The following is a 23,796-nucleotide window of genomic DNA, read 5'->3' on the forward strand; positions in this document are numbered from 1 at the left end:
AAACAACAACATGGCTGCAGCCAGGCCATCCAGACAGTCACCAACACCTGAAAGGCCAAAGCAAATTGACGAGCCCGAGCCCACAACCGCAAAAGGTATGAGCAAGAAAAATACCCTGTGCTAAAAGGCACTCTAAACCCAAGAAAGGCCAGAAATGCAGAGCCCTTGCAGCTATTACCCAAGTGTAGTTACTGGAGGAGAGCTACACCTCTGGTGTCCTGTCTTCCCAGTACTCTGTCATATAACGCTTTGAAATTACTGACGGTTTTGGCCTCCACTACCTTCTCACCTAACTTGTTCCAATCGTCTACCACTCTCTCTTTGCAAAAGTGAAGTTTCTTATATTTCTTTGCCAGCTTTATTTAGTTAAGTTTAAATCGATGAATTCTTGTTCTTGAAGTTCCAGGTCTCAGGAACTCTTCCCTATCAATTTTATCGATTCCTGTTACTATTTTGTACATAGTGATCATATCACCTCTTTTCCTTCTATCTTCTAGTTTTGGCATATTTAATGCATCTAATCTCTCCTCGTAGCTCTTGTCCTTCAGCTCTGGGAGCCACTCTTAGCCTTTATAACACCCACTGTCCTATGCTTACAAAAAACCAGCATTGAATGTAATGAAACGCCATTTTCTGGGTGAGTCCCGGAGGCTCCCCGGAGCTATCCCAGGCTGATATGCTAATGTCAGACTTTGGCATCAGTCATGTGTATGGAGTTCTTAGGCCTACCGGGGACCACGGCCAGAACCGGGCCCCCTCAGAGAGGCAAGGGGAGCAATGGCCTATAGAAGCCCCCGTGTAGTTGGAAGCATTCTATGTCTGCCATCGACTGGAACAGGCACCCAGAAAGGTAAGCGCCCCAAAACAAACCCCTATTCTGGTTAAAATTGCTACCTAATACCGAACTAGTGGATAGAACTCCCCAACCGAAAACAAGCAAATTAGTGTGACGTCACACACTGCCGCGCCGCTGTCTGCGCAGCTCCCCCCTCCCCGGGAGGGGGAAGGGGGAGCCCCAGACCCCCCGCGCCGGCTACCCACACCTCAGTTCTTGAGGCTGGATGTCAAAAACGCGAAAAACCGCCGACCGGAGGGAGGGAGGGATGCCGGGGAGCCTCCGGGACTCACCCAGAAAATGGCGTTTCATTACATTCAACGCTGGTTTTCTGGGGGGAGCCCCGTCGGCTCCCCGGAGCTAACTACCCACAGACAGAAAAAGAGGGACTTACCCGGGAGGCGGTCGTCGCTCACCCCTCAACTCGAAGCCGAGACAACTGGCTGCAACCGCCGACCCAAAGCAACACAGGCCCGACGAGGGCCAGGGACATTCACAAGGTAACGAGCAGCCAGGACCCTGTTCGACCGCCAAAATCCCCGCGCCCGAATATCAGACCAAGACATATTCCCAAAGACGGCAGCAAGAGCCGCGAACTTACGAACGTCATGGGCACGGGGATAGACCGCAGGCTGGCTAGACCTAATAACCCTGCGGACGACCTGAGAGACCCGAACCCGCGAACAGGGAAGAAGGGAAACCGGATCAACCCACAGCGCGTCCCCGGACACAGAAGCTGTGGCGCGCAAATAACGGCGAAGCGCCGCAACCGGACACAAAACATGATGCACCCCCGGCCTGACCAACCAAGCATCAACCACCCATGGACCCCTCCGGAACGCAGCAGTCTCATTCTTCGCCAGAAAAGAAGGAGACGGCAGCAAACGAACAAAACTATCACCACGACCAAAAGAGCAGAAACCCCTGCGCCGGAGGAGAGCATGAAGCTCCCCTACCCGACCCCCAGAGGCCAAAGCCAACAAGAAAAGTGCCTTGGAAAAACAATCCTGGACCGAAGGGGCCACAACGAAACGAGGAGATGAAAGGAAAGCGAGCACTCTGTCCAAAGACCAGGACGGCTCAGGCGACGCATGAGCAGGCCGGAGGTGAAACAATGCACGAGACAGCTTGCGAAACGGCGCAGACGTAACATCGATACCGAAAGCAAGCTGAAGCGGCTCCGCCAGCGCCGCACGATACGAAGCGACAGTGTTAGGCATAAGATGACGGTCCTGAAACAACCACGAGAGGAAGGACAAGACCACCCGAACAGACAAGGAGCTAACACGACGAAGACGCAAAAAGAAACGGAAGGACCGCCAGGAAACTTCATACTGCCGCCGAGAAGAAGCCCTCAGGTGGGACACCAACAAGGAGGCCACCTGATCACCATAGAGATGATGATAGACTCGAGTCAAAAAAACCATACGCGAAGACTCGAGGAGAAGATCGAACCAGCTACGTGACGTACCGGCCCGATCTGCTGAAAGAGGCGGAGCCGCGGGAAAAACCCTCGGGTTCGGACACCGAGCAACCAGCGCCTGAAACCAAGGCTGGGCCGGCCACCAAGGGGCCAGAAGGACAACTCTCCCCTGGTAAGTCTCTAAGCGAGTCAGGACCTGGAGCAACAGCCGAACTGGGGGAAAGAGGTACAGGAACCCCCACCTCGACCAGTCGAGCCGAAAGGCATCGACCCCGACGGCCTCGCAATCGGGGAAGGGCGCCGCATAAACGGGAAGACGCCGCGACCACGCCGACGCGAAGAGGTCCACCTCGGGGCGCCCGAACGTCTGGCAAAGCCAACGGAAGGACCCGTCGTCGACCGTCCACTCCGTGGAGAGGGGAACGAAGCGAGACAGGGCGTCGGCCAAGACGTTGGACACGCCCCGTACGTGAACCGCCAGGAGAGCCAAACCCCGAGAACTCAGCAGACGAGTCACCCGAAGCGACCAACCCCAAAGAGACAAGGACCGCATCGAACCCCCGCGGTTCAGGCAATGAACCACCGGAGAGCAGTCCGAATGGAGCCGAATCGTCGATCCGCGGGCCACCCGAATCCTCCCCAGAGCAAACCACACTGCCGCGAACTCCCGCACCGTACTGTGAGCTCGACGGAAGGACGGATCCCAACGCCCCTGGCCGGCCTGGTGAGCACTGGTCACAAAACCCCAGCCGAGAGACGACGCATCCGTGTACACATCGAGCGAGGGCTCGGGTAGGCGCCAAGGCACTGAACCCCGAAAAACCCGAAGAGGAAGCCGGTGACGCAGCAACCGACGCAAGTCCCCCGGGGGTCGAACTCTGCGATCGCGAGAGAGGCGGAAGGGGGAACCCCGAAGGAACCAGAACAGCCGTCGAAGCCAAACCCGACCCGGCGGGTAGACCACCATCGCGAAGTTCAGGCTCCCGCACAGCCCCTCGAGCAACCGCCGGGTGACCCGAGGGCCCTCCAGAAACAGACGAAGGCGGGACCGCAGCCGCAGGAGAGACTCCGGAGGGAGAGACAAGGAGGCGGTCCGAGAGTCCCACACGAGACCCAGCCAAGTCCGAACCTGAGAGGGAACCAGATGGGACTTCCTCCAGTTCACCAAGAACCCGAACCCGGCGAGCTGGGAAAGAACCAAATCCCTGGCTAGCAAGCAAGCTGACTGGCTGGGAGCCCAAACCAACCAGTCGTCGAGGTAGGCCAACACCCGAACACCTAGGAGACGCAAACGAGCCACCACAACCCGTGTAAGGCGTGTGAACACGCGAGGTGCCAGGTTCAACCCGAACGGGAGACAACGAAAACGGTAACTCAGACGCCCCACTACAAAACCGAGCCAGTCCCTGAACCGCGGATGAATCGGGACATGCCAATAAGCGTCCCGGAGGTCCAGAGACACCATCCAAGCACCCGGCTCCAAGAGGAGCCGAACCTGAGACAGCGTAGTCATCCGAAAGGAGGGGCAATGAACCCAGGGGTTCAGACGGGACAAGTCCAGAATGAACCGCAGGTCCGCGCAGTCCCGTTTCGGAACCGGAAACAGACGGGAAACCCATCTGAGGGACGACGTCGTTTCGACGACGCCCAAGCGAACCCACTCCAAGACGACTCGACAGAGCGCAGGGGAAGAAGCCTGCCCCGCCAGCCCCGACCCCCCAAAGGGGGGAGGGGCCACCCAACGCCACCGCAGGCCGCGAGACACGACCCGAAAGGCCCACGAATTGTGGGACCAGGCGCGGGCGAACAGCGCAAGCCGCCCCCCCATCGCCCCGTCAAAGGGGCAAACCGCGAAAGGGCCGGCGACCCTTACGAGACCCAGAACCCCGCACAGCGCGAACACCGCGCCGACCAGACGAGGGAGGGTCCGCAGGAGGAGCCAACCCCAAACCTGACACCAGAGGCCTACCACGACGAGAGGAACCCCGAGCCCTGGCACGACCTTTCCGGGAAGACCCACCCCGGGACCCCCGGAAAACCAACAAGTCCGACATCGGACGACAAGCCGCCGACGCAGCCTGAATAAACTGCGCCACGGCCGACTCCCCAAACAGGAGAGGACAAAAAGGTGAAGAACGCCTAAGAGCCAGAGCCCAAGCAGATTCCACGGAGGAACCCAGCACCGCCTGCCGACACGCGAGACGGGAAGCATAGAACAGGGAAACCGCATCCCGCAAAATCGGCGTGAACAGCTTCAACAAGGCAGCCGACGAACGCGCAGCCGAGGACAAGGTGCCGGACCCCGGGACGGACCCAAGCGTCCCCACATCCTCCACGAGCCAATCCGAAGACAGCTCCAGGAGGGAAAAGAACCGCAAGGCCGAACACAAAAGGCCCCGAGCGCGCAAGTCCTCCGCCACAAGCGCCGCCGAAAGGGAGGGAACCTGCACATGGAGCTGAATAACGCCCACATCGCGGGGAAGGGCAGGGGCAAACAAGCACTCATTCAGGTACTCAAGTTCACCCCCCAGGAAAACCTGAAGCACCGTGGAAGCTTCCCGCCACTCCAGCGTGCGGGAACGACAGAAGGAATGCCAGGAATCCAGACCAAACAAGGGGCAGTCTGCTAGCCAGGATGACTCCGGAACCTCGTAACGGAGCCAGAAAGGGAACGAAGTCCCAAACCTGAACGTGGACGGATCCATTTCCGAGGCATAATCCGGGTCACGCAGGAGGTAAGCTGCAAAGGCCGCGCGCACCACACCAGGTTGGATGCGATAAGCCGAAAACCTCCTGAAGGACGGAACCGACGTACCCGGGGGAACACGGAACCGTACCCGGGGAGGGGCCGACACCAAATCCAACTCGTACGCAGAGGGGGGGAAAGAAAACCCCACTCCTTGTAACAATAAGCCCCGCTCAGTGGGAAGAAAAACCCAGGCGGGGTCCAGCGGGGCCCAAGGCCCCCACGTCAGCCCCTCCCCAGCCTCGAGGTCCGTCACCACAGGACCCGAGGCCGAGTCCTCTCCCCAAGCCCCGACCCCACAAGACAAGGACGGAGCAGCCGGAAAAGCTGGAGGAAGGGGGGCCCACTGGTCAGACCCTGAAGCTTCGGCCGGGAGACAAGACTCGAATGCCTCTGCCGCCCCCCCGGAAGGGGCAACCCCCGAAGCTGCCCGAGTCTCGAGATCAAGTAACCCCTGCTCCGACCCCGAAACCCTCAGACGCTTCGGGGCCGGAAGCAGGGGCGGGGGACCAGAACGAACAGAAGGGGAAGGACGAGGAGGTGCGGACTGAACCAGGATCGAAGCGACCCCCACCCCCAAGTCCGGGTCTCGAAAAGCAAAGCGGGGCAGCCCCGGGGCATCCGGGGAAGCAACCAACCGAGCGCGTTGCAACAGACGAAACCTAGACTGCAACGCACGTGCCGCCTGTACCCGAATAGAATCATCAGAGGATTGGGTAAATTGAGTCACAAGCAAGCAGCAACACTCACAGGACTCAGGGTCGAAAGTACCACCGACCCAACAGGCAGCGTGGCAGAGGCAAAAACAATGAGGGTCACCCTGAGACAAGGGGACCGAGCAACCCTCAAACTCGCACACAGCGAGTGGGGACTCCGGGGTCACATCCATCGGACCCACGCGCCCCCTAGGGGATTCCCAGGGTCCTGAGCGTTTACTTTAAGAGGACTCGCGCTCAGGTAGTCCCAGGCAGGGTGCTGCAAACCGGCGCCCAAAACTACCAAGCAAACTTCTAAAGCTGAACCCCAGGGACGTGTACACTCACGGGGACCTAGCAGGGGGCGCCACCGAGGAGAACAGTGGAAGGGCAAAAACAAACTGAATAAAATGACAGAACCCCCCACCAGGCAAAAAACAAAAAGAAAAACAAAACCCCGCAAGAGGACAGCGAACCCCAAGGAACAGAGCCGGCCGCGATGTCGGGAATTACAAGCTGAGCAGCACCCTGCGCCCCTACCAGTGCAAACTGCCTCTTACCTGCCGGTAACAAGGGAGAACAGAACACCCAAGAGCCCAACAGGCGGCCGAAAAACCGAAAGGTAAAACGGACCAGCAGAGGCAGACCCCGAGGAGCCTGTGGAAGGTGGCCCCAAGCCCCAAGGGCAGTACTTACAGGGCACCTAGGGAAGGCAGCCCTAGGCGCATGCAGCCCGAGTACTGAAGATAACTCCTGGCTCTCGCACCCACAAAACTAACACCACACTCAAAGCACAGTGCAGTAGCGACACCGGAGCCAGAGCACACGACCACCGCCAATAGCATCAGCCTCAAGAACTGAGGTGTGGGTAGCCGGCGCGGGGGGTCTGGGGCTCCCCCTTCCCCCTCCCGGGGAGGGGGGAGCTGCGCAGACAGCGGCGCGGCAGTGTGTGACGTCACACTAATTTGCTTGTTTTCGGTTGGGGAGTTCTATCCACTAGTTCGGTATTAGGTAGCAATTTTAACCAGAATAGGGGTTTGTTTTGGGGCGCTTACCTTTCTGGGTGCCTGTTCCGGTCGATGGCAGACATAGAATGCTTCCAACTACACGGGGGCTTCTATAGGACATTGCTCCCCTTGCCTCTCTGAGGGGGCCCGGTTCTGGCCGTGGTCCCCGGTAGGCCTAAGAACTCCATACACATGACTGATGCCAAAGTCTGACATTAGCATATCAGCCTGGGATAGCTCCGGGGAGCCGACGGGGCTCCCCCCAGAAAAGTCACAAACAAAAGGCTTAACAATCCCTGGCTTACAAAGGGAATACTTAAATCCATTAATAAAAATCATGACCTTGAGAAGAAGTATAGGTTAGGAATTGTCTCCAAAGAATTCTCAAAGAATTACTCGTTATTGCTATCCAAGATAATTAGACGAGCCAAAACTAAATTCTACGAATATAAATTTACCCAAATAAAGAGCAACATAAAAAAAATTGGAGCACAATTCCACAAATATTGGGATCAAAGAAGATTTTAAATAACAAACCAACACTCCTGTCCAATAACGATGGTCAGCTTTCAGCCTCTGATTCTGCTATTGAGTTCAATAGGTTCTTCTCTTCCATTGAGTCATCCCTTGCAAATGATATTCCATCTTCCAGTACTGATGTTAAGGACTATCTTACAGGTAACTATCCACAGTCTCTGTACCTAACGCCTATTAATTCCACTGACGTCAATGAGATAATCCTTTCCCTTAAAACCAAGTCTAGTACCCTTGAGGAGATACCAACTTTAATTTACAAAAAACCCTCCAGATCTTTAGCCCCTGCTATTGCATTGCTCTTCAACAAGTCACTTGAACTCCAAACCTTTCCAGATATTCTAAAAAAAAAAAGCGAGAGTAACCCCTGTACACAAATGTGGTGATCACACAGATGCTAACAACTACAGACCTATATCAATCCTGCCTAACTTGTCAAAAAATATTGAAAAACTAATCTACAAGCAGCTTTACTCTTATCTAGCCAAACACAATATACTTAGCTCTTGCCAATATGGCTTCAGACCCAAAAAAAGAACTAACGATGCACTTATTAGTATGATTAACTTGATTTATGCAGCTCTTGATAAAAATGAGTTCTTTGTTGGGTTATTTGTGGACCTGCGTAAGGCTTTTGACACTGTCAACCACCAAAACCTTCTTAAATTACATCATTATGGAGTCAGAGGACACTCCCTGCAATACCTCAAATCTTACCTTACTGACAGGCTCCAGTATGTTTCTGTGAATAATTCAATTTCTCCCACCCTACCCATCAACATTGGTGTTCCTCAGGCCAGCATACTTGGCCCTCTCCTCTTTCTCATCTACATTAATGACCTTCCAAATGCCTCCCAACACCTCAAACCAATTCTATTTGCTGACGACAACCTTCATTTACTCCAGTCCTGACCCCCTTGCTCTAAATGCCACAGTAAATACTGAGCTAAATAAAGTCCATCTTTGGCTAACTGCCAACAAACTCACCCTTAACATTGACAAAACTTTCTATATTCTGTTTGGCAATAAATCCTCTAATCAAATAAATCTCAAAATAAACAATACCCAAATTTGTAACAAATTAGATGGCAAATTCCTTGGCATTCTCATTGACCACAAGCTGAATTTCCAGGGACACATTCAAAATATATCAAAAAAAGTTTCAAAAACTGTTGGCATTCTTTCTAAGATCAGATATTATGTACCCCGCCCTGCCCTGGTGACTCTCTATTACTCCCTCATCTATCCATATCTCAACTATGGTATTTGTGCTTGGGGTTCTACTACCCAAAATCATTTACGTCCTCTAATTACCCAACACAAAGCTGCTATTAGGACAATATCCAACTCTGGCCCCAGACTTCACTCGGTATCCCTACTCAAATCTCTGAATATGTTAGATATTAAGGCACTGCACATTCTCTCATGTGTATTATACATATATAAAACGCTGAACTGTAATGCCAATCCTGACCTCAAAAGCTTCATAGAAGGTTGTAACAGAACCCATGAGCACCACACCAGAAATAAATACAGTTTTGATATTCCAAGAGTACGACTTAATCAAACTAGAAATGCTCCACAAATCAAGGGACCCAGAATGTGGAATGACCTTTCCAACCATGTTAAAGACTGTACCTCTCTCAACCAGTTTAAGATAAAAACGAAGCTATACCTAATAAATTCCCTGTAACCTACCTGACCCCTCTATTGTCAACCCATGTCTGTTTTTTTTAAACGACGCTGTTTGTCGACCTAATTGTATTTGTGCTGCTTTTTCAGCCATGTTCCCCCTTTTTATCTCTTTTTTTTTATTTGTTCTAAACTCATTTTATTCTTTATGCTCAATTAGTATTAAGCTTTAGTCATTTAATTTTTTCATGCCCGAAACGCTTTGCATAATAGTGGCTTTAGGCATTGTATGTACTAGCCCTATCTATAAATCCATCATTCTTTGTAAAATCTCTTGTATGTATGTACCTTACCTAAATAAACATTTATTTATTTATTTATTTATTATTTACTTTGTGGCATGTCTTTGCACCTTTTCTAGTTTGTTGATGTGCTTCTTAAGATATGGGCACCGTACAACTGATGCATATTCCAGCATTGGTCTAACAAAAGTTGTGAACAATTTCTTGAGTATTACAATTTCTTGAGTATATCAGAAAAATGTATAATTCTGTGAAGAAAAAACCAGCATAGTATGTAATGAAACGCCATTTTCTGGGCGAGTCCTGGAGGCTTCCCAGAGCTGTCCAGGCTGAATGGATATGTATAACTTTCTGCCATTAGTCAATGCACGGAGTTCTTGCCTACTGGGGACCATGTACCAGAACCTGGCCCCCCTAAAGAGAGGCACGAGGAGCAATGGCCTACAGAAACCCCAGTGTGGTTGGGAGCATTCTATGTCTGCTATCGACCAGATCTGGCACCCAGAAAGGAAGGCACCCCAAAAACCCCAATTCTGGTGAAACTATTGCTACCAAAAGGCAAATGAGTGGACAGAACTCCTAAACGAAAATTAGCAAATAAACATGACGTCACACGTTGCCGCACTGCTGTCTACATAGCTTCCCCCTCCCCGGGAGGGAAAAGGGGAGCCCCAGACCCCCGCGCCGGCTATCCACCTTTCAGTTCTGAGGATGGATGGATGTCAAAACATGCGAAAAACCGCCGACCAGAGGGAGGGAGGGATGCCAGGGAGTCTCCGGGTCTCACCAAGAAAATGCCGTTGCATTACATTCAACGCTGGTTTTCTAGGGGGAGTCCCGTTGGCTTCCCGGGGCTAGCTACCCACAGAGGAAAATGAGAGGGTATTTACCCGGGAGGCAGTCGCTGCTCACTCCTCAACTCCAAGTCGAGACAACTGGCTGCAACTGCCGACCCAACGCGACACAGGCCCAACTAGGCCCAGGAACGTTAACGAGATAATGAGCAGCTAGGACCCTGTCCGACCGCCAAAATCCCCACGCCCGAATGTCAGCCCAGGACATGTTGCCATAGACGGCGGCAAGAGCAATGAACTTGCGAACGTCATAGGCACAGGGATAGACCGCAGGCTGGCTAGTCTTAATAATCCTGCGGACGACCTGGGAGACGTGCACCCGCGAACAGGAAAGAATGGAAACCGGATCAACCCAAAGCTCTTCCCTGGACACAGAAGCCGTGGTGTGCAAATAACGGCGGAGGGTCGCAACCGGACACAAAACATGATCCCCCCCTCCCCTCTGCCTAATCAACCAAGCATCAACAACCAACGGACCCCTCCGGAAAGCAGCAGTCTCATTCTTTGGAAGAAAAAAATGGAGACTGCTGCAGACGAACTTACCAAGGGAGAGGACTACTCTCCCTTGGTAAGTCTCCAAGCAAGTCAGGACCTAGAGCAACAGCTGAACCGGGAAAAAAGAGGTACAGGAAACCCCACCTTGACCAGTCCTGCCGAAAGGCATCGACCCCGACGGCCCGCAGTCAGAGATGGGCGCTACATACGGGGGAAGGCGCAGTGACCACGCCTGACACGAAGAGGTCCACCTCGGGGCGCCCAAACGTCTGGCAAAGCCAATGGAAGGAGTCGGAGTCGGTGTCGACTGTCCATTCTGTGGAAATGGGAACGAAACGCGACAGACCATCGGCCAAGACATTGGACACTCCCCGCACGTGAACAGCCAGGAGAGCTAAACCCCGAGAACTCAGCAGACGAGTCACCCAAAGCAACCAGCTGCAAAGACCCAAGGACCGCATCGAACCCCCACGGTTCAGGCAATGAACCACCAGGGAACTGTCATAATGGGGCCGGACCATAGATCCGCGAGAGTCGAATTCTCCGGAGTGACATCCACACAGCCGCGAACTCCTGCACCGTGCTGTGAGCCCGACGGAGGGACAGAACCCACTGCCCCTGGCTGGCCTGGTGAGCAAGCACTAGTCACATAGCCCCAGCCAAGAGACATGTCTGTGAACACATCGAGCAAGGGCACTGGTAGGCGCCAAGGCACCGAACCCCGAAAAACACAAAGAGGAAGCTTGCAACGCAGCAACCGACGCAATGCCCCCGGAGACCGAACCCAGCTGTCGCGAGAGAGTCGGAAGGGATGTCCCCGAAGGAACCAGAAGAGCCGACGAGGCCACACCTGACCCGGCGGGTAGACCATTATGGCAAAGTTCAGGCTCCTGCACAAACCCTCGAGCAACCGCCACGTTACCCGGGAGCCCCTCAGAAACATACAGAGGCAGGAACGCAGATGAAGCTGAACCGCCAGAGAAAGAAACAAGGTAGCAGTCTGAGCGTTCCACATAAGCCCCAGCCAAGACCAAACCTGAGAGGGAACCAGATGGGACTTCTGCCAGTTCACCAAAAACCCGAACCTGGCGCGCTGGGAAAGGACCAAATCCTTGGCGAGCAGACACGCAGACAGGCTGGTAGCCCAAACCAACCAGTCGTCGAGGTACGCCAGAACCCGAATACCTAACAGACGCAAGCGGGCCACCATGACCCGAGTAATGAGAGTGAAAACGCGAGGCGCCAGAATCAAGCCGAATGGAAGGCAACGAAAGCGGTAACCTCGACGTCCCACCACAAAACCGAGCCAGTCCCTGAACTGCTGATGAATCCGGACGTGGCAATACGCGTCCTGGAGGTCCAGAGACACCATCCAGAGACACTCAACGGAAGACGGACCTGGAACAGTAGTCATATACTCTGAAAGGAGAGGCAATAAACCCATGGTTTCAGATGAGACAATTCCACAATGAACCGGAGGTCTGTGCAGTCCCATTTTGAGACTGGAAACAGGCAGGAGATCTACCCGAGGGACGAGGACATTTCGACCACGCCCAAGCGAACCCACTCCGAGACGACTTGACAGAGCGCTAGAGAAGAGGCTTGCCCTGCCAGCCCTGACCCCCCCCCCCCCTGGAGGAGGAAGAGCCACCCCAACACCACAGGCCACACGAAACGACCCGAAAGGCCCACGAATCGTGGGACTGGGCACGAGCAACCAGAGTAGACCTAACCCATCAAAGGGACGAAACGCGAAAGAGCCAACACACCTTACGAGCACCTAAACGGCTCAAAGGGCGACCCCCACAACGAACAGAAACAGATGGCACCGAAGGCTGCACCGGCGCCAAACCTGACACCACTGGCATACCACGAGAGAAAGAACCCAGAGCCCTGGCACGACCCCACCAGGACGCCCCCCCCCCCCAATAGGCCCCCAGAGGACCAACAATTCCGACATAGGACTGCAACAAGCCGAAGCCTGCCTGCAGACACTATCACTGCAGACTCTGCAAACAGCAACGGACAAAAGGGAAGATAATCTATGAGCCAGGGCCCAAGCAGATTCCAAGGAAGAAGCAAGCACCGCCTGCCGAAATGCGAGCCAAGAAGCAAAAATATGCGAAATTACATCCTTACATCCTGTGTGCGTCATCTTCAACAGCACAGATGACGCACACACCGCCGAAGACAACGCTTCCAAAGAGAGGCAAGGGCAGTCTGCTAACCAGGGCAACTCCAGAACTTCGTAATGAACCCAGTAAGGACATGAAGATCCATACACGAAGGAATGCAGATACATCACGCAAGCAAAATCCGGGTCGCTCAGGAGGCAAGCCACAAGAGCTTTCCACACCCACTGTGACTGGATTCAAGAAGCCGGAAACCTCCGGAAAGACGGAACCAAAGAACCATCGGAGTCAGAGAACCGAACCCGGGGAGGGATAGACGCCAAATCCAACTCATACAAGAGGGAAGCAAAACAGAACCCCACATCCCGTAACACCAAGACCCGCTACGAGGGTACAAAAACCCAAGCGAGGTCCAACGGGGCCCAAGGCAACCCCTTCCCCACCTCAGGAACCTTACCCCCGAGGATCGGGGCTGAGCCCCAGGGCACTACCAATACTTTCAGTTTTCTAATGTTTCATGGATACTTCAGCCCAAAAGCTCTGCAATAAAACATTTAATAACAAAATATGCAACTAGTGATCAATTCCTAAACAAGATCTTATTATGCAAATATGCTACTTACCTTCAGATGCATCAGAGCCAGAATCTGATGTATCCTTTGGCAGGAGATGAGCTGGCACTTCTGGTCCTGTGAGATCCTTCTTGAACCCTAACACGTTATGATAGGGAATGTCTTTAACCGTCTTCTCACCCATTTTCAGCTGCTCAAAATCACGCTCAAAGTCAATTACCTGCAAATTGACAAAAATTGAACTGTTATGAATGGCACAAAATATATATTGCATGAAAAAGATGACACAAACACTCCAAGTAATTTCAACTATTTACTGTAAAACTCTTCCATGAATTTTCTTTAGCATTCTACATATGCTGGACCATATACTACATTTCTAACCCCGACTTAAGACAATTTCAGGAAAATTGCCATTTGACTCGGAGACATAACACTTTTCTTGCCATAATTTTAAAACTTTCTATCACCGTATACAAAATTTTTGAATAATAAAAGCCCATGGTGCTAATGAGAAGATCTGAAAAAACTAAACTTATTACACTGACCTGATCCAGGGTTTTAGGAATGAAGACATTCTTAAACACTTCCTCATCAACTTGCTCCTGATTAGTCATTTCCCCAACTGGTCGAGAAGAAGCCAAGGTCTTCATCTTCTCCAAATATTCGTCACGGTTTTGGGACGTTACCGTTTGATCCACAATGAAGTTGAATAACTCGTGGACCGTCATGGTAGGTACTCCCTTTTTACGGAAATATTCTAGGGGAAACAAAAGTGGTGATGTTAACCTCTACAAGAGATCAATGAAAATATCATACAGTGTGGCACTATTTCTGCACTCTATATCTGTTGTTTGACTTTTAGAACATTATGTTCTTACTGAACATGCATGATATTTCACAAAAAGTCAACATTAACTTAAATTTCTATTAAATGTTAGAAATCTAAGAAAACAAAAATTAAAATTACATAAATTGAAAATGTTTGACCACTAAAGAAAAAGAAACTTGAAATACTTGAGCACTTTTGTGTCTATTTCAACATATTCTTGCAAATACATGTACTGTACTGTACAGTATATATATATATATATATAAAAGTGCAGAAGTATTTCATGCATCATTTTCCTTCAAGGTTATATAGTTTCACATTGTTTATCATATGTTAATTTCTTTGTCATTTACATTCATTATATAAATTGTACATCTGCTGCTACTGGTGTCTACCCTATTTCCTGTTCGTCTTGTACTCTCCAATACTTTGGGGAAACTGGCCGCATACTAAATGACAGACTTGGGGAACACAAGAGAAGTGTTAAGACTGCAGACACAAACAATGCTCTCTTCTGTCATGTTAGGAATTCTAATCATCCTATTGATTGGTCTTCTAAAATAATCTTTCCTGCCTCTACTTTTCACAGATGCCGTCACATTGACTCGGCTCTGATACACAACCTACCCAACAATAAGCTTAGTCCTGGCTTGGTTGCTGTTAGCTCTTCCCTTTCACAGTACATACTCAAATGTTCTAAACTGTCTAACAAACGTGACCGAACACTAGCCTTCCCATCCTTTTTCCTCATTTACTTCTATTACAGTATCCACTCAATTTAACGGCCTCTTTTATACCGATCTGCTGGTATTAACGACCGGTTTGGGAGACCGGTATCTGGAGCCTGCTATACCGGTCTGCGGTCGATATTACCGACGGTCTGTCGGTATTGGGTTTGTTGTGGCATCAGCGTCCCTTCACATGGCGACCAGGCCACCGACCTGGATCGTCCAGAGTCATATATTACATCTTAATTTTCTTTTAAAATGATTCACTTTAATGAAGAAAATTGTAAATTATTATTAATAAAATATTTTGAAACAGTTTTTATTAAGCAAAAATCTTTGTTTTCTTATTAAATACCTTTTATAGTATAGGCACTAGGTATTTTTTTTCCCAAGGACCTAGTATGTACTCCGCCGGGCCATGTGTTCCCATTGTTTACTGTGAACTCGCGCGGCTAGCTTCAATTGTGAAGGATATTACTGTACTGTAATTGTGATCTTTTTAATTTACAAAAATGCCAAAAGTTACCCAAAGGAAGCGCCTGACGGTTGCACAAAAGCTGGAGTTAATTAAGAAACTTGTTAAAGGATATTCTCATGCACGAGCAGCAGCAGAGTTTAACATCGGGAAAAGTACAGTAAGTGACATCAAGAAACAGAAGGATACTCTATTAAAATATGCCTGAAAATAAGTGTACATACAGTATGTACCCTGTATACAATATAAACAATATAAAACAAGCGCTGCAGAAGATGACGTAATCTTCACAGCTTCATAATCTTCAGCTTCATTAAAAGTAAGTCAATTTACCAATTTTATTATAGTATTACAAGATATTAATTGTTTTTTTTTCAACAAAAGCTACATATTAGTCTCTGCAAATGTATATTTTATCGTCAGCAGAGAATAGGTGAGCTCAAAATATTTCGTCTTGGCTAGCTCTCAGTGACAAGGCTCGATCGCCATTGTTATGGCATGGCCGCCACAGCCTGTGTTGTAACATTAGAAATACATTACCTGCACTGTTCAGGGTAAATCAAAACACATCTCTAAAATATTATTGAGAAAATATTAACTTGCTGATTGATACATTAAATATTTTGCAATACAAAGGAATGAATCAATTTTTTCCCACCCATCTGGGCTTGATCAGACCGTGTTCACACATCATCCATGCAGCAGCCAACAACTGGCTTAATCGTCGGTGTGGCACTAAATTGGAATGCAATTACACAATGAACTTTATTTAATTTTAGTTATACAGTATAAAATATATCCTACCTGAATGTTACTTGAAAAATTACCCGACCCAACTTAACTTCAGAAATAACGGAGCTCCGGAAATAACGACTAGGGCTCAGCCCCATATAGGCCATTAAATTGAGTGGATACTGTATTACCCCCCTACATACCCTTTATTACACCTATCTTTTGCCTTGCTCTTACTTTCCTCGCAGATTTCCTCCTCCTCACCTCTCTCTCTCTTGTTTTACTTATGCCCATACCTCTTGTCTCATTACAATCAACTTCATAATTGTCCAGGACGGACCAAAACGTCGTCGTCTTTTCATCTTTTTAGTGTGTGGTTTGGTCTATATTTTATGTTCTTCCTGCCAAAGTGTATAACCTTCCATCTTTAATAACAAAGTTTAACCCCTCCCCCCTTCTTCACTTAAATAACACTGTTTTTAAAGCTAAATTAGACCCATCCTACCTTATTAACTATTTTTAATGATTTTTATTATTATTATTATTATTAGTATAACTGAATTATTATTATTAATTATTATTATTATTATTATTATTATTATTATTATTATTATTATTATTATTGAGAAAATCGGTAGGAGTCATGAGGAGGATTCAAAGCTATGCTCTGGGTACTCCCAAGCAACGCCTTAGACCACTACACCACAACGTGGTCAAAAGCATTGCAATCTGCGATTCAACCGAATCCTCTAGGGTTCTTTAGGCTTCCACTGAAGCCTAACCAGGGTTTCACACAATGCCCCGATGCACTCTGGTTTGTTGTTTAGAAATTCTACTACCTACACTTCTTTTCAAATACAAAAAGAAATCCTATTAACATGATGTATCAATGAGAAAATTAGTAGTTGCCATGAGGAGGATTCCAGGTTGCTATGCTCTTGACCATGTCTTGGTGTTGTGATCTAAAGCATTGCTTGGGAGTACCCAGAACATAGGTTCAAATTCTCCTCATGGCTTCTACTGAATATTAGTGTGTAAACAGCGCTTCTCTTAATACCAACTTGCTGAAATGTAACACACATTAGCAAAATGTTGACACACTGTACCCTCTAAATACTGGTTATTTACCACCCAAGGGAATTCACGTAAATTTGTAAATTCATACTGTACATGAAAACCGACTAACCTGTGATGTTGGTACAATCCTTTCGCAAGAAATCTAATGAATGTGGATGGTCTGGGGTGACGGACTGAGACACATCTATGATGAATGGTCGCCCCTGATGGTAGCTGTGGAAAGAAAATATATAAACCTATAGATATGAAGATGAAAATCATTTTCCTTACAAAGATATTGGGTCACTCCTAGTAAAGCAAGTTCCTAATCATCTCCGAACTGGATTTCATTCATAGCTGCGAATACTTCGTACAAGTCAAACTGTTTTCAATATGTCATACTAATTCTTGGAAAATAGAAGAAAACTCAATCCAGCCAAGAATGCATGCACAAAAGCCCTTTCCACAAACTCAACAGCTCATTCCAACTGTAACTTGTCATCCCATAGATTGCCAAGTTACGTCCTTGTTAATTATGGCGAGACCTCGTACAAACTATAAGCGGCTGAGCTGATTACTTGGCGCAGTAAATTTTTTTTATTCATCTGGACCCCTGAACCTGTTCTCCCAAGAGCAAATTTTCTTTTTCTTTATTTTCTGTTAAGGCCTAAAACCTGTTTTGACCTAAAACCATTGTACAAGAACGTGAGAACAAATGAAATCCTGTGAAAACATTGGTGGTCCAATGTTGATGTACAAAGGGATTTTGATGTGGATTCAAATTATAACTCATTTAAAATATTCTAATCAAAGCACAGGAACGTCCTATACCATACAACATGAATATATCGAATAATAATGGCCAGAAATGGCTAACAAAGGATCTGAAGAACCTTATAGGTAGAAAGAGAGCTTGGTACATGAGGATTAGGAATGGGGAAGTCAGTTTAGAACAAGAATTCATCCAACTGGTTAGAAATGTTAAAAAAAAAGAGAGAGAGAGAGATAAGAAGGGCAAAAGAGACTATGAAGTTCGCATAGCTGGGCAAGCAAAGACTAATATTAACATTTTTTTCAGTTATATCGAACAATGATTAGGGAAAGGATAGGTTCATTAAAAACAGAGACAGGTCAGATAATGGATAATGATAGAGATGAGCAGTATTTTGAATAAATATTTTATCTATATTTACTAAAGAGGAACTTAACGTTATGCCTTCAGTCGAACAAGTCTATGTGGGTGGAGAAGAGGACAAGTTGACTTTGTTGGTTGGTTTAGCGGTTACCAGGGAGGATGTTATTACACAAATAGTAAAACTCAAGCCAAACAAATCCCCAGGGCCGGATGAACTGTTTGTCAGAGTGCTTAAAGAATGCAAAGAGGAGCTGTGTGAGACATTGTGGGGGTTTTCTTTTTTGCTTTCACTACTGCAATGCGTACGTCGCCAATGTACATGTGGCAGAAAGCTGTCGGAATTTGCAGAATAGAAAATACGAGAGCAACCGTACAGGGCCTGGGAGCAAGGTCGAGTTAGAGTCCTTGAGGGTCTCTTCTCAGACTAGCCTCACCTGGTCCTGCTCCACGTTGATCGTTGGAATCTCCTCAATGATTTAACACTTTAAGGGACTCCTAGGGTCCTCATCACATTTTTAGTTTAGTGAATAATAGATAACTCGGTGTTGAAGACACTAGAACTGAAGGCTTCAGTATTTGATTGGCAGTATTCAGAAGTGGTTCAATGGAAACACCGCATAAAGCTTAACAGTAGTTTATTTACTAACTTAACCACTAATACACAGGGTGCTTGATTTACTTTAGATTGGCGTCAGCAAAGCTATGGTTATATTAGCGAGACTCTTGACGTCTTGCTAATCAACTCGTATCCACTCGTGGAGTAACACCTAACTTAACACAGTTGACAGCCAATCATTAACACGGCAACCTAACTGCCGGTATGCAAAGGGATCACAAGAGTTCCAACCGGATACTCGGTACTGATGATATGCAATAAATCAACAAATACACTGTCAATGGGACAGGCAATAACATGCACAATAATATTATCACACAATAACTAAATGTGTGGTGTATGTGAAGCTCACATTCACAGACGAGTGAAATGCAATGATACCACACAGATAAACACGCATTCACCGTCGATTCACCTATAACCTGTGACAGGTATGAGAAGGTGAGAACTGTGGTTGATCCCTCAGATCAACACAGACACAATAAAACAATGACAAGATCTCGTACTTACAGATAGGTACCTTTCCTTACTCACTCAGGCACATTTATACAAGCACTTGTAGGTGGCCTGACAGCTGGTTTCGCTCGTAGACACGGAGGGTACTTGCAGTAGGGCGGGCTGTATGCTTAACAGACAGACACACGCACACACACTGGCACTGGCGATGAGCAAGGTGGTGACGTCACGTAGTAGTGAGGGCGGTGGCGGCGGGCGCCTCGAGGTACTGGGGTACACGCTCGGGACAAGTGGCGGTGGCTGTGGTACCATGCAGGTACACTTGTGATAAAGTCACACACAGGTTACTTAGGTGGCGGCACTGCCTTAGTTCACTCACAACGATCTTTGTCACCAGGGGTTACCTGATACCAGTCTGTTTCGCTCTTGAGATTTGTCACTTTAGGCTTCTGAATAATATATTCACACTCGTGATTCTGGGCGAGTGTGTCGTATAATCTTCAGACGCTGAGTTAACTTGACGGTGAGGAATGGACGGTTGTTCAGTCTATTGGCCGATAGACAGAACAGAAGACGTCCTCTTGGTTTGGTGTCCCTCACTTGAATGCCTTACAAGTGCTGCCGGGCATCTCGTGGCACCCAGCACAAAGAGTTACAATTTGACCAATGGCATTGCAGCAAATAAGCGGGAACCAATCATATTAGCTCATTCGATGAGCAGTAGCAGGAGTGACGTCATGAACACGTCACGAACACGTCATAGCTGTTATTCACTATCGCGCCGGTTGACCCCAGAGGTCAGACGCTGCTGGCGTCTCCCCTCAGCTCTCACGCTCCCACCGGGCAATGTACCCACTGACCCTTGGTGGCAAGTATGCTTAACTCCCTGTATCTACTTCCTGCCTGGACATACAGCGGCCTCCGTATTATAAAAGTGCTCCTGGTTAAGTGGGCATTCTGGAGATACCCAACATGCCAGGTCACTATCCAGGGTTAACAGAAATAGGACCTTGTGCAGAAGATCGGTGCACTGTGCACAGCAATGAGCCATTCCAGTCAGCTGTGGGAGAATCTTGAGAGACACTCTCTCACAGCCATTGTCTACCATATTTAATAAATCAATAGAGTCAGGCAGAGTGCCAGAGTCGTGGAAGGTTGCTAATGTGGTACCAATTTTCCAGGAAAGAGATAGATCACTTGCGTCAAATTATCAGCCAATTAGCTTATTGTGGGAAAGTTACCTGAATCGATAATTGCAAATACCATTCAACATCATCTTGAAAAACATAAATTAATAAAGAATTCACAACATGCTTTTACAAATGGCCGTTCATGTTTAACAAATTTGCTATTATTTTGTTCCAGCATACTTGAGGCAGTTGATAGTGGTAAGGTTTGTGATGTTGTGTACCTTGACTTTAGCAAAGCTTTTGATACAGTGCCATATAAAAGACTGATTAAAAAGATAGAGGCTCATGGTATTGGGGGTGCTATATTAAGTTGGATAAGGGCATGGCTATACCAAAACAGAGCCAAAGCCAGGTGATCTAGAGATTCCACCACCAGCTGAGACACATGTTCAAGTGCAGCAGGAATGCAAGCGGAAGCGAGAGAAAAAATGGTCAACAATTCCAGACGAGGCCCAACAAGGTTCAAATCTGCAATGGAACCAAATGAGACTTCCTCCAATTCACCAAAAACCCAGACCTGGCCAGCTGGAAAAGAACCAGATCCCTGGCATGCAGACATGTGGACTAGCTGGGAGACCATCCCAGCCAGTCATCATGGTAAGCAAAGCTGCAAACCATTAGCACCCAAGAGAGACGAGTGTCCAGGGAGCCAGCTAAATGGGAGAATCTGGTAGAGGTAAGCCTCACCACAAAAGATTCCTTGAACTGGAAAGTAATATGAAAATACCAATAGGTCCAGGAATATCATCCAGGAATCCACCGGCAACACCAGGCAGACCTGAGCTAAAGAAGTCATGCAAGGAGCTGGATATGAAATGAGATGGTTCAAACCATAATGTCAAAAAACCAGCGTTGAATGTAATGAAACGCCTTTTTGTGGGCGAGCCCCGGAGGCTCCCTGGAGCTTATCAGGCTAATGTATGTTATATTAGACTGGGACATTAGCTAAGGAGTTCAGATCTACCAGGGACCAGCACCAGAACCTGGCCCCTTCAGAGAGGTTTCAGGGAGCAATGGCCCTGGAAAACCCCCTTGTGGTTGGGGTTGCTAATGTGGTTTTCCTTATCTGCCATCGACCAGGGTTAGGCACCCAGAAAGGTAGGCATAACAAAACAAACCCCACATGGTAAAAACCAAACAAAAAACCAAACAGAGAGGTAGAAATTCCCTACAATCCCAAGGAAACAAGCAAACATCACACTTTACTGCCGCGCCGATCGTCCGCACAGCTCTCCCCGCCCAAGAGGTGGAGGGGGGAGCCCCGGACCTCATCGCACCAGCTGCCTAGTGTCAAGTGTAGGATCTCAATCACCCCCCCACCCTGGCTTACCTTCCTGAAAAAAAAGACTCAAACTCAGTGAAAGAGTACCCTTGTGTGGAGTGCCGGTTTCGCCAACAAATCCTATCCCTAGTGTGTCTAATGGGTTCTCGCAGGTCCACCCACTGCTCGTTATCTTCTTTGTGGAGGTGGCATGAAAATGTTTTATCTGTCATTAGGGTTTCCTGGAAAGTCCATGAGGGTCTCAGAATCAGAGTTGCATGTGCCATTAACGCAAGGCAGCTGAGACAAAGCTATAATTGAGTTAGCACAGGAGCATCTTTCTTCTCGTTGGGTTTTCCTGGAAGATCCATGAGGGTCTCAGAACCAGAGTTGCGTGTGCCATTAACGAGCCGTTGAGATCCTTGAGGGATTTGCTTCTCTTCCAGGCTAGCATCGGAGGATCTTAGGGGAACCTGTTCTACCACGGGGTTTCCCCATGTGTGTCCCGTAGCCATGTACAGAGCTCCTGGAGTGCATTTTTTAGAGGAACCTCAAGGCCCAAGGGGAATGTTACGGGGAGGATTCCTCTCTTCTTTGTGGAGGTAGCATGAAAACATTTCACCTGTCATTATCCAATAGGGTTTCAACCCCTATCACCTCAACCCCAACCTTTTGGGCACGGACAAAACCAAAGTCGAGGCGACTATCACCTCCAAGTCCAGGTCCTTATGACCCAAACGGGGCAGCTGCGGGGCAATGCAGAAGCTCCCTGCACTCGAATATCAGTAACAGTGGACTGGGTAAACTGGAGTACACGCATGGAACACCACTTGCAAGACCCATGGGTCAAAGGTGTCATTGACCAAATAGGCAGCATGGCGGAAGCAAAGACGGCGAATGTCACCCTGAGACAAGGGGGGGCACAGCAACCTTCAAACTCGCATGAAGCAAGGTGGGACTCGGAGGTCTCCTCCATTTGGAACAAGGAGCCCCAATGGGAATTTCCAGAGCCCTTAGGCTGACTGCTAAGGGAAGCCTAGACAAGGTACGTACTGCTAACTGGTTATTCCAGAGCTACCAAGCAAGCAAACTAAAAGCTGAACCCCTCTGATGTGTGCAATCACGGGGATCTAGCGGAGGGCCACCCAAATAATACAAGTGGTCCTACAGTCACACCACACAGACCCTCACCAGGCAAAACAAAACAAAAGAAAATAAACACCCCGCAAAAGCACAACATCTCCAGGAGGAAGAGAACCGGCTGCTATACACATTATAAGTCAGTTGCACGGTACTTGTACTTTGCGCCCCTGCCAGCGACTATTCTACCTCCTACCCAAGGCCAAACAGGGGTCGGAAAGCCCTAACTGACCCCAAGAGCAGGCAATCACCAAGCAGCAAAAGAACCCTGTGGAGGTAGCCCCCAAACAGTAATGTTTGTGGAAGGTAACCCCAAACTGCAAGGGATGTACATACAAGACACCTAGGGAAGGTAACCCTAAGCACATGCAGCCCAAGTATTCTGGAATAACCTTTGGCTCACACACCACCACACCACAGCACAACGCCACAAGGCACAGCACTGCTCAAGGATTGGAGCCGGAGTCAATCGACCACCACCTAACACAACAGCCTCAGAACTGGGATTGGTTAGCCAGCATGGGAGGTCAGGGACCCCCCTCCCCCTGCCAGGGAGGGGGGAGCTGCACAGACAGCGGTGCGGAGGTTGTCATGACGTCATGCTTGTTTGTTGTTTTCTGATTGGGAAGTTTTGTTTGCTTGTTTGGCTTTCGGTTAGCAATTTTTAACCACCTGAAGTTTATTTTAGGATTCCTACCCAAACAGATCTTATCAAGCAGGTATCTACCTTTCTGGGTGCCTAACCAGGTACATAGCAGATATACTGCTTCCAATGGGGGAAGATGGCAATGGCAAATAGACACCCCTCTACATGGGGGTGTCCATAGGCCACTGCTCCTCGTACCTCTCTGAGGGGGGGCCAGATTCTGGCGATGGTCCCCGGTAGGCTTAGAATTCCATCAATTGACTGTTGCCATGGTCTAACATATACACATCAGCTCAGTATAG

The 23,796-nt window shown here is 48.6% G+C and overlaps 1 protein-coding gene across 1 annotated transcript in view; it reads right to left on the reverse strand.

The window, feature by feature from the left end:
* RIOK1 (RIO kinase 1) overlaps window positions 1-23,796 on the reverse strand; it is a 113,334-nt gene that overhangs the window by 3,820 nt on the left and 85,718 nt on the right. Inside the window, exons 9-11 of the mRNA XM_045758172.2 lie at window positions 17,181-17,284; window positions 13,776-13,987; window positions 13,279-13,447 (exon numbers count right to left, since the gene is read on the reverse strand). Of these exons, the coding sequence (XP_045614128.1) occupies window positions 13,279-13,447; window positions 13,776-13,987; window positions 17,181-17,284 (485 nt within the window). The remainder of the gene's footprint in view (window positions 1-13,278; window positions 13,448-13,775; window positions 13,988-17,180; window positions 17,285-23,796) is intronic.

This window comes from Procambarus clarkii, chromosome 58 (genome assembly GCF_040958095.1).
Source record: "Procambarus clarkii isolate CNS0578487 chromosome 58, FALCON_Pclarkii_2.0, whole genome shotgun sequence".
Lineage (NCBI taxonomy): Eukaryota > Metazoa > Arthropoda > Malacostraca > Decapoda > Cambaridae > Procambarus > Procambarus clarkii.